Consider the following 17,290-nt stretch of genomic DNA (forward strand, 5'->3'; position numbering starts at 1 on the left):
TCCAGTTTTACAGAGTGCCAATCACACACATATATAGGCTATTATTATTATGATGGGTTGCCACTCCCAAAGGCATATTAAGGTTATTGCCAGCCTCATCCCTCCCCTCCCCCTCCCTTCCCACCACCATCCAGGAGGAATATGTGTATCCCTTTGTTTGCATCTAGTTTAATTGCAAGCTCAAATGTGACATTGTGCTTCAAAGTATTTATGCTTCATGTAACTGAGGCAGGGCATCGGGACCAGCCTCATATTTACCTAGGAGGATGTGGAAAGCTGCCTAAAATGCACATCCAGGCTGGTTGACACATTGGTGCCTCGTAAATGTATGAGATAGGCTTAATCCGGGGCTGGTGGATTTCACCGCATCCCAGAAGTGGACGCTTTAATGTACCAGGCTATCAGGGCACATGTCATTTGATTGTATTGTATTCTATTCTATTTGATTAATCAATAATCCAAGAGAGTCTAGATACTACATGTTCCATGTAAGCAGTGTTACTTCTGGATGCTTTGTTTTCTTATTTTCTGAGGATAATGAGGCCAATTTGAATGTAAAATACTACCATCTGACCATATTAGCCATAATATCATCCTGAATCACAAAATTCTGTTCAGCTTTCTCTTTTATGTGGTTTTATAGAAGCTAAAGGCAGCTATCAAATTGTCAATTTCCCTGGGATAATAAAATGTTTTAAGGGTGTGGATGCGTACAGATGATGAAGTATAATTAAATTCCTCATACATCCCATCTGATAGGTCAGATGCATATTGGACTGGTTAGTAAACAAGGAAAGCATTTTAACTCAGGCACTGTTGTTCATAGCAGTAATATTAGTAGAGACAGTGGTAATGGTACCTGTTATTGTTACAGTGTATGCTAATATGCTGTTAAGTACACAGTAAACTATCACTTCCCATTACCAATACTTCATTGTCACTAGAGCAGTGAAGAGAGAGCATATGACATTTACTTTTGTGTATTCTCTAATATCCCTCACTGGATGAAGAGATGATAAGTAGAAGGTTTTGTGTTTGCATTTCACCAAACACATTGTTTACTGTGTCCAACTGCTAACAGAAACAGGTATTTTCATGCACCACCCACACTAATTTATTGCATCGTAATTTATGTTATACAGTGAATTGAAAATGGACAGAAACATTATTTAGTCTTGCTTTCTGTTGTTTTCACTATGAAAAGAGGGGTCACAGCCATGAGGGAAGCACATTGCTGACAGATAACGTGATTGCTTATGAAGATAATATGTTGCATGCTAGTGTCATAAAGATAACTGTTATTTTTTTCTTAAAATTGTGCTCTAGGCAACAGATTTTTAATATCTACATCCCAGCACTGAAAACTCGTTATCTGTACAAGCGAGTAGGGCCCAGAAAATTTCTCTTTAAACACATTTGTGTTCTAGCATTTAACATGCATAGATTTATGCAATGCGTATCTTTCTACAGGGTGAAATATAAAAACAATTCTTGTCTTATGTTGAGACTAACCTTTTGTCTGTTTGCTTCCTAATATATAATTTTGGAATAAGATTCTGTCTTTAGTGAACACAAGAAGAATTTGTGTGTGCTCAGGCGGAATCATATTTCCATAATTATATAAAAAACATTATACACTGCCAGCCATTAAAATTCAACATGATGAAGATGGCATGCAACAAACATTGTCATGAAGTGTACTACATGCGTGAATACACAAATGATTAGCATTTCAGCACAGATACACAAAACAGAAAGGATTGATGCCATCTGTATTCTGTATACAAAGAAAGAATACACGGTGAGTTTTACCTTTAAAAATTGCACTTCAATGTCTGTGAGAAAGTGGTGTTATGCCTCATGTAAGAACGAGAAGCACCTACTAGTATGTGCTGGAATTTGACAGCTACAGGATCATGGCCTATCAAAGCTTTGGTCTATCCTCCCGGGATATTGCTGCTTGCTTTGTTTGGGATCCCACAACTACCATGCATGTACATCGAGATGACAGAATTCATGGTATAGCAATATGCACATATACAGCTGGTAGTTTCACATTCACCAGGTACAAAAGGACAATGCATTGGTGGAGCTGTCATGTGTACTCAGATGATTCACGTAAAAAGCTTTCTGACATTAGTATGGCCACACAACTGGAATTAACAGACTTTGAACATAGAATGGTGGTTGGAGCTAGATGCATGGAGCATTCCATTTTGGAAATCATTAGGGAATTCAATACTCTGAGGTCCAGTGACAAGAATGTGGTGAGAGTACAGGCATTACCTATCACCATGGGTGATATCGGTGGCTGACGGCCTTCACTTAATGACCAAGAGCAGTGGCATTTGCATAGAGTTGTCAGTGCTGACAGACAAGCAACACTGGTGTGCCGAAATTAGTTGTTAATGGGCTATGGCAACAGATGACCGATGCGAGTGCCTTTGCTAATGGCACAACATCACCTGCAGTGCCTCCTGGGCTCTTGACTATATCAGTTGGACCCTAGATGATTGGAAAATCATGGCCTGGTCAGATGATATCTGACTTCAGTTGCTAAGGGCTATTGGTAGTGTTCGAGTATGGTGAAGACCCCACGAAGCCATGGACCTAAACTGACAACAAGGCACTGTGCAAGCTGGTGGTGGCTTCATAATGGTATGAGCTGTATTTGCATTGAATGGACTGGTTCCTTTGGTACAACTGAACCAATCATTGACTGAAAATGGATATGTTCAGCTACTTGGAGATCATTTGCAGCCATTCATGGGCTGGACTGTTCAAGCGATTGATTTGGCCATCCAGATAACCCAACATGAATCTCATCAAACATTTATGGTACAAATTGAGAGATCAGTTCATGCACAAAATACAGCACTGACAACACTTTCACAATTGTGAATGGCAATAGAGGCAGCATGGCTCAATATATCTGCAGGGGACATCTAGTGACTTGTTGAGTCCATGCTACATTGAGGTGCTGCACTATGCCAAGTAAAAGGAGGTCCAACATGATATTAGGAAGTATACCATGACTTTTGTCACTTCATTGTATGACATAGATGGTTTTGAGAGGGCCATACTGAAAGTCATCCAGGATCTCCATGATCCCACACAACTAGAGGCCTGAAAGTCAGACATATTGTGTGCCCAGCTATGCAGGACCATAAAGCCAAATTGAGTGCCTTGAGTCATAAAATTAGTGTATTTAGAGCAAGGGGAGTATCCATATGGACAGTGCAACATTGTCTGGAGCACCATTAACTATTGTTTTGGCTTCCCTTCACATGGTGACACAAAGAGGTATGGTGACAGTGGTGCACCCAATGACAACACTGGACACAAGAGTGGCCCTGCGTTGCCTTTTCAGTTGAGTTCTGGTTCCATATACAGTATCACAATGGATGTATCCATTTGTGGAGGCTATGAGCAGAATGAACATTGGCAGATTGCATTCATCGTCATCATATGGGCCCAGAACCTAGTGTGATGATGTGGGGTGCCATTGGGTTCACAACATTATCACCTCTGGTTTGTGTAATTTGGACAGCAGCCATTATGTTACTGACACATAATGTCAATGGGAGTGCCCTGTCTCTGAGGTCTCTATTACATTGTCTTTCAACAAGATAATGCAAGACCTCAGTTTGTTTCTGCTGTCCTGACCTGCATCAATACAGACAGTATTCGACTACTGCAGTGGCCAGCATGTTCTCCAGCTCTTTCACCCACTGAAAACATGTAGTCATGGTTTGCCAAGAGACTGGAATGTCACCATTTAGCAACCACTGCAGCTGATGAACTCCATTGTAGAGTTGAAACAGAATGGAATGATATGCTTGTATCTTTCTTCTAAGCCCAGTTCAACTCAGTGCCCACCCAGGTTAGAGTTGTTTGAAAGTGATAGAACTGTGTACTAGATTGTGCACCACTTATAACACCAAATTACCTGCAAACTTAAGCTGTGTAACAGTCAGTAAAATTTTGTTATTTGCTGTCCTTCCTGGAATTACAATTTTAATGGCAAGAGTGTGGATCTTGTGTAGGTAGTATCATTATAGTAAAAGAACCTAGTTCACGTTTTCAGCACTTCAAGAGAAGTGCTTGTGAACAGGTACTGTTAGTATTTTATAGTTTTACTGATAAGTTGCACTTGTAATTAAACAGTGTGATGTAAAATTCAGCACTTTGAAATTATGTAGTTAACTTATGCTCATATGAATTGTTTGTTGTAGGTTGCTGCAGCATTTCTTTCAGAGGTGATTTCTCAGTCTGGAATGGTTGCTGATAAGGCCCATGGTGATCCATTGCCTTCACACAGATTAAAACCACCTGATAAACCACCGTCCCTCTCTCGGCCAAAGAATTTTCAAGCAGGAGTAGTGAAGGTGACAGCCAGCAAAGTGTTCCCACCAAAGCCACCAAACCATTCGTAAGAAAAAGTTTTTGGATTAATGATGCAAAAGAAACAAATGGAAATGGTTTTTCTATTGCCTGAATGACTAGAGATTAAGTTTTGTAAAATCCACAGCAAGTATGTTATTTACGATCGTACTTTTGTAAAAAATGTTTCTGTAACCTGCATCAAATACTGTGAATCAGTAAACATAACAATACATCACTCAGTGGACATATTAATTCATATAATAATAATAATATTAATAATAACAATAATAATGTATAAGCTTAATAGTGATGAAACAAACTCAGTTGCTTTTGTTACTCTTTATTTAAGGCCAATAAATTCCAGAGCATTAGAATCCAAAGATACATTAGTGCAGTTGGAAGAGAAGTTATATAAGATGAATAGGGGTAATGTAATTTTAGCAAAAGAATGAAAAAGAAATGAAGATCAAATTAAAATGAGACTTATGTTTTTGCTGTGAGGAACAGAGCAGGAATGAAAATCAGACTCAGATTTTATTGTAAACATGACAATCAGAAACAATATTAAAGATTCATACAGACTGGGAAGATTTTTTTTAGAAATAAATAACCAATCGATTTGACCTTCTCCAATGTGGACAAAGTAGCATAATCAATTTTTGCTATATAAATACTATATCTATAGCTGCTTCTTAATAGTACTCACCTACTCCACTGAAGATTACACTCCACTGTCATCCAAAGAACTGTGTTTGCTTCATATCTCATGGATAAGGGGATTCTACAATGGCCTCTATTTTACATGGATCCAGTCTTATATCCTCTGCATTAATGTTAAGCCCTAAACAAGGGCACCCGTATGATGGTTTGTAGGTGGGGGCTAATTGGGGATGTGAGATATTTTTAATATTTTGGAAGATGAATGGTGACTTGTAGGAAGCCATAAAATAGTTCCAGTTCTAACCCAGTTAAAATTTTGCTTAATACTGACTTTTAAATCATTTTCTTGAAAGAAAAAATACTTGACCATGCACTGGCCCCAAATACTTGAACACCAAAAGACAAGCTGCTCAATTTTATTGAGATTCCTTTCTCTGAAAATTTTTGCCACATCTCAAATATCTCCTTATGGTCAGACCACATTTTTGAAATAATCATGACATCATCAATATATAACAGTATCTTCTGTAACAGACTGGGGCCTGAATGTTTGTCCAGGGCCTTCATAAACATGCTTATTGATACATTTAATCCAAATGATAAATCTGTAATTTGATAAGACCTGCCATAAAAAAAATAAATAAAAAAATAAAAAAAATCGAAGCTGGCCTGGGACTAGGATGTAAAGTGACTTGCGAGTATCCAGTGGTTGAATCCATGCAACTCATATGCCTGATATCTTCTAGTTTTATTTGAATTTCATCAATAGGAGCAGGGCAATTTTTTTCTGTTTCAGTATGTTGATTAAGAGTATGGGCACTGAGTACCTGACAAACATCTCTGCGTGGTTTTTCAAATAAAAGCAAAGGATTGTTATCTGGACTTGATGGTTTTTAAGGCTTTGTAACATTTATTACATCCAATTTACGATTGTAAATAATACATCAAATGAAAGAGCATCTCAAACAGTTTTTCTTACAAGTGTTCAAGATGAACACCATTCATCACACATTGAGTCCATAGACGAGTTCTTCCCAAACCTGGATTAGTGTCTCTCGAGTAATTGTTGCAGCAATGCTGTTTCTGGATTTAAGTAGATCAGCTGGTAGTGGAGGCACATAGACATGATCCCTTGTGAACCCTCAGAGGTAAAAATCTTAAAGCGTGTGTGAATGTGGAGTTCGTCAGGCCCCTTGCAGCTAATCCAGCACAATGTCATTTAACCAATTGCATGTTGAGTTAATGCCAGTGAGATGGCGCACCATCTTGCTGCCAAATGTAGTTCCGTGGTTCAGTTCTTCCAATTAAGGAAAGAACCATAGTTCTAGCACATCAAGATAAGAAATACCATTTACAGCAGCTTCACTGGAAAAAAAAGGCCAGTAAAATTTCCATTGGGATATGGCACAAAAAACATTCAATTTATGGGAGTCTCCTTGCAACTGTATCATCTCACGGGGATTTGCTGATCCCTAAATGTGCACTTTGTGTGTGTTGACATTTCCACTTAAGTTGAATGTTGATTCATCATAGAAAGCAACTCGACCCAAAAATCTTTGTCATCCAACATTTTGTTTGTAAAGTTGGCAAGTAAACCATAGTCTATAGGCTTTAGGGCTTGTAAAACTGCAAACGGTAAGGGCATAGTTGTAAGTGTCTCCTTAAAAGTCTCCACACAGGCATAATTGGACTTGTCAGCTCACAACAAACCTTCCGAACTGACTTCTTGGGGCTATGCGTGAAAGACTCTCACTTGTTCAGCATGTTCTTGAGGCAGTCTTGGTCATTTCATACTCTTTCCTTTGCACACTGGTATACTCGTACAAACAAAACTGTTTCAGTTGCTCATTCATTTGATGTATTATTTATAATTGTAAGTTGATTGACTTAAATGCTACAAAGCCTTAAATCCCGTACATTGATTTTAAAATGCCCCGTAATTATCTGGTCAAGCATTTTGCTAATCTCCCAACCATATGAACTTACCTTCATAACCCTGAATAGTTCCTAATAGATTCTAAACTACCTTTCTACATTTCATTATGATGTTCAGTAATTCATTCTTCTTATTACTATTTAATACATCACTAGCTTGAAATCTTTCCAAAATTTTATTTTTGTCCTCAATAACTTCAACATGGTAGTCTTTCTCAATATTATTCTTATCTAAAAACCTGTGGTATTAGCACTGATGCAAATCATTAATTGGTTTGCTTTTGTTACTTTATCCTGCATATTCCTGATAAAAGGAGTGTCAACTACTGGGTTGAGGTAAGACCAAACTAACTTTTTATGTGCAAAATCTAGTAAGGCTTGATATTTTTCCAGACAGTTTACTTCCAGCAGTATAGAAATGTTCAAATTAGGAATGACTAGGATACTGTGATCACATGCTATGGGTGTGATTAAGAAGGTTAACAAAACTTCCTCTGTAAGGGGCTTTCCTTTACACTCAACTGTATGAACTATGTACACCCACATTATGGAGAAAGTAGAGTAGTTATTTTCTGTTTAATATGAAAAAATCCTTTTCAAAACGCCAGTGTCACTACCTGAGTCCAGACCAGTGTTCACCTCTACAGATAATGGCGCCCATTCCTGGGGCAATGGGGGACTGTGACCCACTCCTAATCAGGTGGTTTTCTTTTCAAGAAAATGATTTAAAAGTCAGTATTGTGCAGGTTTTCAAAAGGTTTGGAACTGGAACATTTTTATGGCCTCTTATGAGTCGTCATCTGTCTTCCAAAATATTAAAAATACATCATATCCCCCCAGTTTGCTCCCCTCACCCCTTACAGACTATCACATGGGTACCCTTGACTATACAAGTTTTTTACAATCCACTTGTTACACTGGATTTGCATGTGGGAGGACAAAGGTTTAAACCCTTGTTTGACCATCCTGAATAGGTTTTCCATGATTTCCCTAATCGCTTCAGGAAAATACTGGGATGGTTCCTTTGAAAGGCCATGCAGATTTCCTTCCTTATCCTTCCCTAATCCAATGGGACTAATGACCTTGCTGTTTGCTCCCCTCCCTCAAGCCAACCAGCCAACCAATCCACTTGTCAAATTTTTGGTAACCACTGTCCCTACGTGATGTCAATTTTAGAAGATTTTTGGTGATATTGTACTTGATGGTTATAGTTATATTGTGTACAGTTTCCATGACTACTAAATTTTTTTTGTTTCACAGTATTGACTATTTACTACCCTTGAGTCCATTTTTAGATTTCCATTTCCATTTGGACCCACAGTTATTCCTATGAGCCCAATCATATTCTCTCTTCCAGGCCCTAAATATCCAACTCATCTAAGTAACTCTGAAGAACACTGATATTATTTCAAGTCTTTGCCAGTCATCTGTTCTTCTACCTGAATAGGCATCCTGTTAATTAATACTTCAATAAGCTGAGCTTTAATCATGCGCCATTTCAGTTAAAGTCAATATCCCCCCCCTCCCCCCTCCCCCCAATCTTCTCCTGTACAGTCTGGGATCAGTCAGTTGTAGCTTGAGTATTCACTGCTCTGCTTGAGATGAATAATTCTCTTTAATCTCTGTGAGACCAATAATTATCGGTAAACTACTTACTGAAATCTTCCAGGTGTTAAACTTATCTTTATTAAATGTTGCCCATTTAGCTGATCTTCAGCAAATTGTATCCTCCTTTCTGTATTCCATGATTTAGAAAATGCACCTCTAAATAACCTTAAAAATACAATGGGCTGTATTCCCTTGCCTAGTTTAAAAATCAGCATCTTTTTTGACATTTCATTGCTGCTTTCAAATCACAACTCCTCACAACAATCTCTAATTTCTTCCCTTTCTTATTCCTCTTTCTTTGCACCTCTCACTAGTACTATCTATGCTCATTTCAAGATGACTACTGATTTGACTGTCTTCTTATACCTGTAAGTATGTCATATCAGTAATTGATCTGCCTGCATTTCTACTACAATTCTTCATCCCTATTTATATAACTTTGAACCTCCTTGTTCCTGGGATAAGTACAGATTTCTAAATTGTACTTTAATGTTATCAATTATCTATTCTGTCATTTCTCCTTTGCATTTTAATATTTTTTGCTTGAACTTTTAAGCACTCTACCATATTTTCTATCCTTTTAAAGTCCTCTCCATGTAATATGCCATTGTTGGACATTAATGTATCTAAATGTTCTATTAACTCTCCCTCAAGGTCTTTACTTTCTCATCCATGCATTGTTGGACGTCCTTCAGTGTCTCCTCAAGATTTTCCCCAGGTCTGCTTTAAAATTACTAAGCTCTTCAGACAACTCATCTATTATATGATTCATTAACTCTTTCTCTGATTTAGACTTCTGAATGTATGCATCCAATATTGTTATGTTGTTATCAGTCTTTTCCAAGAGCTGTCATGTGCTTTAATGGATTCCTTTTCTAACTGAGAATCTTTAATATGAATGCCTAAGTGGTTCAATGCATTGGTGATTTCTCCTTGTACCCCTGCTATCTTTGGTATAACTTCTGTACAAAGATATTGACTAACCTGTTCCATTTTATCATTAATCCCTTGCCTTCTTTTATCTGTCTTAATGTTTTGCTTATTCACGAATGACTCCACTCCTTCTTTCATTTCATTTGCTATTTTTAAACTTCTAAAAGCTAAGGCTTGTTCCCTGTCTTCATTCTGCCTGTTAGCCATTTCTTCCATTTTACTATCCTGCCTTCTATTTTGCCTGTCACTTCTTCTATTTTAGGTGACAGTTCTGCCTCCAGTGCTGCCCTGCACATATCTAACCTTTCCTTAATTTCTTTCAGAGTATGTGCATAGTCAAAGAGGGATCCCCTGGTTTCCATTTTGTGTGACTGCAACAATAACTTCATTCCATAATTTAACAACTGTCCAAACAACAAATTTAATTACTGTTAATTAACTATTCAGTAATCTTGATATTAACTTTCTGCTATCTTTCTTAATTCTGTACCTCTCAGCTCACATGTAAAGGCTGTAGTTAACTTTCTGCTATCTTTCTTAATTCTATACCTCTCAGCTCACATGTAAAGGCTGTAGTTGGAATGCTTCAGGGAGGGACAATAGCTACCTTGATGCGGCTGGTTGGTTGGATCAGCACCATGATCTGTGGTAGCCCTGACTCAAAGCTTTGGTTGTGGCTGGACATCTCAAAAGCTCACCCATTCGTACTATTATTGCCACCTGGACAGAGAAATTCCCCTTCTCCCCAAATGGCCTTCTCTTCTTTTCTTGTGCCTTCATAGTTAACTTGATCTTTTTCTTCTTTTTGCTTGCCTCTTGTTTCTTCCAGTCATATCTTTTCTTTTCCACATGTATCTTCTCTCTTCCAGATTTACATATTTTTTGGAAAATTTTTTACTATTTCATAATTTATGCCCATAAATCTAGTGCTGACACAGTTACAGTGATTTATCTTTCTTCAATGTGGACAAAGTAGTGTAATTAGTTTTTGCTATGTATGTGTGTTATGTATAGTTACTTCTCAATAAGCATCACTACTTCATTTAAGACACCTACACTGTCATGTGAAGAATTGTGTAACTGAAACTACAGATTTATACAACTTTTGCAGTTTAATTATGGACACAAAGTCTTTTCTTTTTGTCATGACACAATGCAAATGGATTAATTAAAAATATTACATATCTGTAGTGCAGCTGTGCTGGTTGCTCTGTTAACCAGAGACAACTTCCAACTGCAGCTTCAAACTGGACAGTAATTACTTAGATGTCAAATACCCATTTACAATTAAATGCCAACTGTTACTTTTTTAAAGTTCTGACATATTGTGGGCATTTTTTGAATAATCAGGTCTTGCACCTTCTACACATACACAGTGTTTTGCCCCTATTCTTTCAAAATATTTCAGTATTCACAGTTAAAATCTGTGAGGTTGTAATATTTCAAAACCAGGTATTAACAAACTGCTTCATTTGAACGTCATAATTGATTTCCAGTTGCTAGTTAGTAATATCACTTCATTGAAATAGATTTACTGTAGACAGTTTTCAAAACAGCTTCAGTTAGGTAATTTCAGAAATAAATCACCACATCAACACATTTACATTCTCCTCAGTACTTTCAACAGATTTATTTCACAGAGCAATACAAAACTGCATAGCCCTGTGATGAAAATATTATGTTATTGAGTATGTGTTTGTAGGTAATTGTGGCTAGGTGAGAACTGATAAAATGTTTTATTATCAGGATATAGATTAATCATCCTTTCTGGCTACAATACTAAACGGAGCCTTGACATGGTTGAGGGTACCTTCTTGAAAAGTCTGGCTATAAATCTGACAACAGACCAGGCTGGCATACCTTCTTGAGCGAAACAGTGCCACAAGATCTCTCTTAAACCTCCCCCCCTCCCCTCCGCCCCCCCCCCACAAGTCCCTGTGTTGAACATGAAACAAAATGAAAATGCACATTTTGCAATGTGTGTAAAAGATGTTGCACATAATAACATAATTAAGTATTTGTTAAACAAACAAAGTAAAGTACTGTGTCATGCCTTATTGGAATGGCAAAATTTGTAGTGAATCAGCTTCCCAGCAAAAATGCTTCAACATGGCCATTGTTACAAAAACTGTCAAACAAAAGCAAACACCTGTGCAATATGATAATGGGAATTTTAATAGAAAATTAGGACAAAAACTAATGTGATCCTTCAGTGAGATACTTTGGGTATGCTACCAGAAAAAACAGAGATGATACATGTGTAGAATTTGCCCAGATGAACAAAATGTTTGTTGTTAACACAGACCTCAAGAGGCAAAGAAATAGAAAATGGACTTAACCAGTTGTTGTTGTTGTGGTCTTCAGTCCTGAGACTGGTTTGATGCCACTCTCCGTGCTACTCTACCCTGTGCAAGCTTCTTCATCTCCCAGTACTTACTGCAACCTACATCCTTCTGAATCTGCTTAGTGTATTCATCTCTTGGTCTCCCTCTATGATTTTTACCCTCCACACTGCCCTCCAATGCTAAATTAGTGATCCCCTGATGCCTCAGAATATGTCCTACCAACCGATCCCTTCTTCTAGTCAAGTTGTGCCACAAACTCCTCTTCTCCCCAATTCTATTCAATACCTCCTCATTAGTTATGTGATCTATCCATCTAATCTTCAGCATTCTTCTGTAGCACCACATTTCGAAAGCTTCTATTTTCTCCTTGTCCAAACTATTTATCATCCATGTTTCACTTCCATACATGGCTACACTCCATACAAATACTTTCAGAAATGACTTCCTGACACTTAAATCAATACTTGATGTTAACAAATTTTTCTTCTTCAGAAACGCTTTCCTTGCCATTGCCAGTCTACATTTTATATCCTCTCTACTTCGACCATCATCAGTTATTTTGCTCCCCAAATAGCAAAACTCATTTACTACTTTAAGTGTCTCATTTTCTAATCCAATTCCCTCAGCATCACCAGACTTAATTAGACTGCATTCCATTATCCTCATTTTGCTTTTGTTGATGTTCATCTTATATCCTCCTTTCAAGACACTGTCCATTCCGTTCAACTGCTCTTCCAAGTCCTTTGCTGTCTCTGACAATTACAATATCATCGGCGAACCTCAAAGTTTTTATTTCTTCTCCATGGATTTTAATACCTACTCTGAACTTTTCTTTTGTTTCCTTTACTGCTTGCTCAATATACAGATTGAGTAACACCGGGGAGAGGCTACAACCCTGTCTCACTCCCTTCCCAACCACTGCTTCCCTTTCATGCTGCTCAACTCTGATAACTGCCCTCTGGTTTCTGTACAAATTGTGAATAGCCTTTCGCTCCCTGTATTTTACCCTTGCCACCTTTAGAATTGGAAAGAGAGTATGCCAGTCAACATTGTCAAAAGCTTTCTCTAAGTCCACAAATGCTAGAAACGTAGGTTTGCCTTTCCTTAATCTTTCTTCTAAGATAAGTTGTAAGGTTAGTATTGCCTCACGTGTTCCAACATTTCTACGGAATCCAAACTGATCTTCCCCGAGGTCGGCTTCTACCAGTTTTTCCATTCGTCTGTAAAGAATTCACGTTAGTATTTTGCAGCTGTGACTTATTAAACTGATAGTTCAGTAATTTTCACATCTGTCAACACCTGCTTTCTTTGGGATTGGAATTATTATATTCTTCTTGATGTCTGAGGGTATTTCGCCTGTCTCATATATTTTGCTCACCAGATGGTAGAGTGTTGTCAGGACTGGCTCTCCCAAGGCCGTCAGTAGTTCTAATGGAATGTTGTCTACTCCTGGGGCCTTGTTTCGACTCAGGTCTTTCAGTGCTCTGTCAAACTCTTCATGCAATATTGTATCTCCCATTTCATCTTCATCTACATCCTCTTCCATTTCTATAATATTGTCCTCAAGCACCTCGACCTTGTATAGATCCTCTATATACTCCTTCCATCTTTCTGCTTTCCCTTCTTTGCTTAAAACTGGGTTTCCATCTGAGCTCTTGATATTCATACAAGAGGTTCTCTTTTCTCCAAAGGTCTCTTTAATTTTCCTGTAGGTAGGATCTACTTATCCCTAGTGAGATAAGCCTCTACATCCTTACATTTGTCCTCTAGCCATCCCTGCTTAGCCATTTTGCACTTCCTGTCGATCTCATTTTTGAGACGTTAATATTCCTTTTTGCCTGTTTCATTTACTGCATTTTTATATTTTCTCCTTTCATCAATTAAATTCAATATTTCTTCTGTTACCCAAGGATTTCTTCTAGCTCTCATCTTTTTAACTACTTGATCCTCTGCTGCCTTCACTACTTCATCCCTCAGAGCTACCCATTCTTCTTCTACTTTATTTCTTTCCCCCATTTCTGTCAATTGTTCCCTTATGCTCTGCCTGAAACTCTGTACAACCTCTGGTTTAGTCAGTTTATCCAGGTCTCATCTCCTTAAATTCCCACCTTTTTGCAGTCTCTTCAGTTTTAATCTACAGTTCATAACCAATAGATTGTGGTCAGAGTCCACATCTGCCCTTGAAAATGTCTTACAATTTGAAACCTGGTTCCTAAATCTCTGTCTTACCATTATATAATCTATCTGATACCTACTAGTATCTCCAGGATTCTTCCATGTATACAACCTTCTTTTATGATTCTTGAACCAAGTGTTAGCTATGATTAATTTATGCTCTGTGCAAAATTCTACAAGGTGGGTTCCTCTTTCATTTCTTCCCCCCAATCCATATTCACCTACTATGTTTCCGTCTCTCCCTTTTCCTACTGACGAATTCCAGTCACCCATGACTATTAAATTTTCGTTTCCCTTCACTACCTGAATAATTTCTTTTATCTCATCATACATTTCATCAATTTCTTCACCATCTGCAGAGCTAGTTGGCATATAAACTTTTACTACTGTAGTAGGCATTGGCTTCATGTCAATCTTAGCCACAATAATGCGTTCACTATGCTGTTTGTAGTGGCTTGCCCGCACTCCTATTTTTTTTATTCATTATCAAACCTACTCCTGCATTACCCCTATTTGATTTTGTATTTATAACCCTGTATTCACCTGACCAAAAGTCTTGTTCCTCCTGCCACCGAACTTCACTAATTCCCACTATATCTAACTTTAACCTATCCATTTCCAGTTTTAAATTTTCTAACCTACCTGCCCGATTAAGGGATCTGACATTCCATGCTCCGATCTGTAGAACGCCAGTTTTCTTTCTCCTGATAACGACGTCCTCCTGAGTAGTTCCCGCCCGGAGATCCGAATGGGAGACTATTTCACCTCTGGAATAGTTTACCCAAGAGGACGCTATCGTCATTTAACTGTATAGTAAAGCTGCATGCCCTTGGGAAAAATTACGGCTGTAGTTTCCCCTTGCTTTCAGCTGTTCGCAGTACCAGCACAGCAAGGCCGTTTTGGTTAGTGTTACAAGGCCATATCAGTCAATCATCCAGACTGTTGCCCCTGAAACTACTGAGAACGCTGCTGCCCCTCTTCAGGAACCACACATTTGTCTGGCCTCTCAACAGATATCCTTCCGCTGTGGTTGCACCTACGGTACGGCCATCTGTATCGCTGAGGCACGCAAGCCTCCCCGCCAACGGCAAGGTCCATGGTTGATGGGGAGAGGACTTAACTAGAATAAAGTTGAACTCATAATGAAACTACTATGGTAAATGATAAATACATTTTACATTATGTGATGGCCATAAAATACTTTTAAATTTTAATTGCAAGATGAAGAGAGAGAAAAAAATAACAGGCAGAAAGTCAGAAATATAGAGTATAAAAATTTATTTAAGAGTAAGATCATTTATTAGATTAAATTAAGTAACAAGTTAAACTTATAATAAAATGAAGGCTACATAGAAGTAAATGGAACAGGTCAATTACTTAAGCAAAGGAATTTAGACAAAACAAGGACAGATATTGTAGGCATGAAGGAAACAAAAAATAAGGAAGAAATTAAAGAGAAGGCTAAAACTGCATGCAACTGACAGCAGGAACATGATAGAATGTGCTGAATTACAAAAAAAAAACTATTTAGATGTGATTTTAAGGGCTTATAAGAAAATGCAGTGAAAATTTGGTAAGATGCAATTACTAAAACAAGTATGATGAAAACATAACAAAAGCATATGTTGAACAGAAATGACATTGTTGGAGAAGATGATGTTTCAATAAAAATGCATGTAGTTGGATGCAATATAATACCAAAGGAATATTTAGAAGAATTTACACTAGATTTGTGAAGTAAGACAGTACCTCAAAATTAGAACCATTTTGTAATTGTTGCACTTTTCAGGAAAGGGGACAGGCAAGAAATGATAATTATAGACTTATCAGCATCCTGTTTATAATGTGCAAGTTATTCACTAAATAATCATCAGGGCATAAAAAATAATATTTAATTTTAATTAGGAAAAGCAACAATCTGGCTTTAGAACATATAATGCATAAGCCAGTTGATGGGCTTGAACAAAGTTTTCAGGGTTCCCTAGATTTTGAGGAAGCTTTCAGTTCAGTTCAAATATATCAGTGCTACAGTTTCCAGTAGACTTCACGAGAAGAGAAAGAAAGAGAGAGAGATACAAAGAAGGAAAGTCAGTAAGAGTTGAAAGAGGAGCCAGATCAAGGAGATACCATTTCACTAAAGCTCATCTCTACAGTTCTGGAGCAAATTTTCAGATTCTTAAACTTGAAAAATAAAGGTGTAAAGTGTGTTAATGGAACATATTTAGACCAACCTTGCTTTGCTGATGACTTTGTCCTACTCAGATCTAGTGCAGATCAATTTGAATGATTTAATACAGCAGGTTTGAAAGTTAGTCCTGAAAATCAATTATAATAATGCTAAAATAGTAACTAATAATTGAAAAGAATGTCGTACAAATTAACAGTGAAAGTATGGAACCAGTTGATGAGGACAGGGCAGTTAAAAACATTTGCAAGCAGCGCATGTTATTCTTGTTCAACTAAAACATCTAAAAATACTAACTTCCATTGTGTCTCCGTTTTGACTGTGAACTGGATGTTAGGGTACATGCTATTCATATTATCGAGAATGTACTGAAGAGCATTGGTGCCATGTGGCCGATAATAAATGTGTCATAAGTGTAAGGATGGAATGAAAAGATGCAAATGGGAAACAAGTTCAACATTCCTCAAAATGCTTCATAAATAACTTGACAGCCACAGGAGATTCTGGAGAACCCATAGTCATTCTATAAAAATTTTACATAAAATGCTCCACCATACAGAAAGAAGTTAGTCATCAAAACATGACGAAACATTGTTATTGTCTGTTATGGAAGATGATATGCCAACAAGGAGTTTTGTAAACAAAGAATATGTCCAGCCTAAACATAATATAATTTCAGCCAACTCTTGTTTGTTTAATTATGCCAACAAACATAAGAGAGTTTTAAGAGTGAGGTTTGCAATGACCAACTATGGAAGTCATTAACTTGGCTAGATTTTTGAAATAACCAGTAGCTCTAATGATAGTTCTCAGTAGAATACCTTTGTTATGGCTTTTAGGCTATTTGTACAATGTCAGAGGTCTAGAAGCTCAGTCTGTAAGGTTCTTCATGGCATTATAAAGTAGACCAAAATTCTTCAGTAACTCGCAATGTAGGTTCTTGAGCAACAGTGACAGTTTGCCGTGAAAATGTGTTGCATTAAGGATGACTGTAGCACTTTTCATCTTTAGAATAGACCAAATTATTTGAAGTTAAAGTAAGTGATATTTATATTCCCAAATT

The 17,290-nt window shown here is 37.5% G+C and overlaps 1 protein-coding gene across 1 annotated transcript in view; it reads left to right on the plus strand.

Annotated features, from left to right (window-relative positions):
- Positions 1–17,290, plus strand: part of LOC124607061 (uncharacterized protein DDB_G0284459-like) — a 415,556-nt gene that overhangs the window by 252,708 nt on the left and 145,558 nt on the right. The window contains exon 6 of the mRNA XM_047139238.1: positions 4,236–4,432. Within this exon, the coding sequence (XP_046995194.1) occupies positions 4,236–4,432 (197 nt within the window). The remainder of the gene's footprint in view (positions 1–4,235; positions 4,433–17,290) is intronic.

This window comes from Schistocerca americana, chromosome 3 (genome assembly GCF_021461395.2).
Source record: "Schistocerca americana isolate TAMUIC-IGC-003095 chromosome 3, iqSchAmer2.1, whole genome shotgun sequence".
NCBI lineage: Eukaryota > Metazoa > Arthropoda > Insecta > Orthoptera > Acrididae > Schistocerca > Schistocerca americana.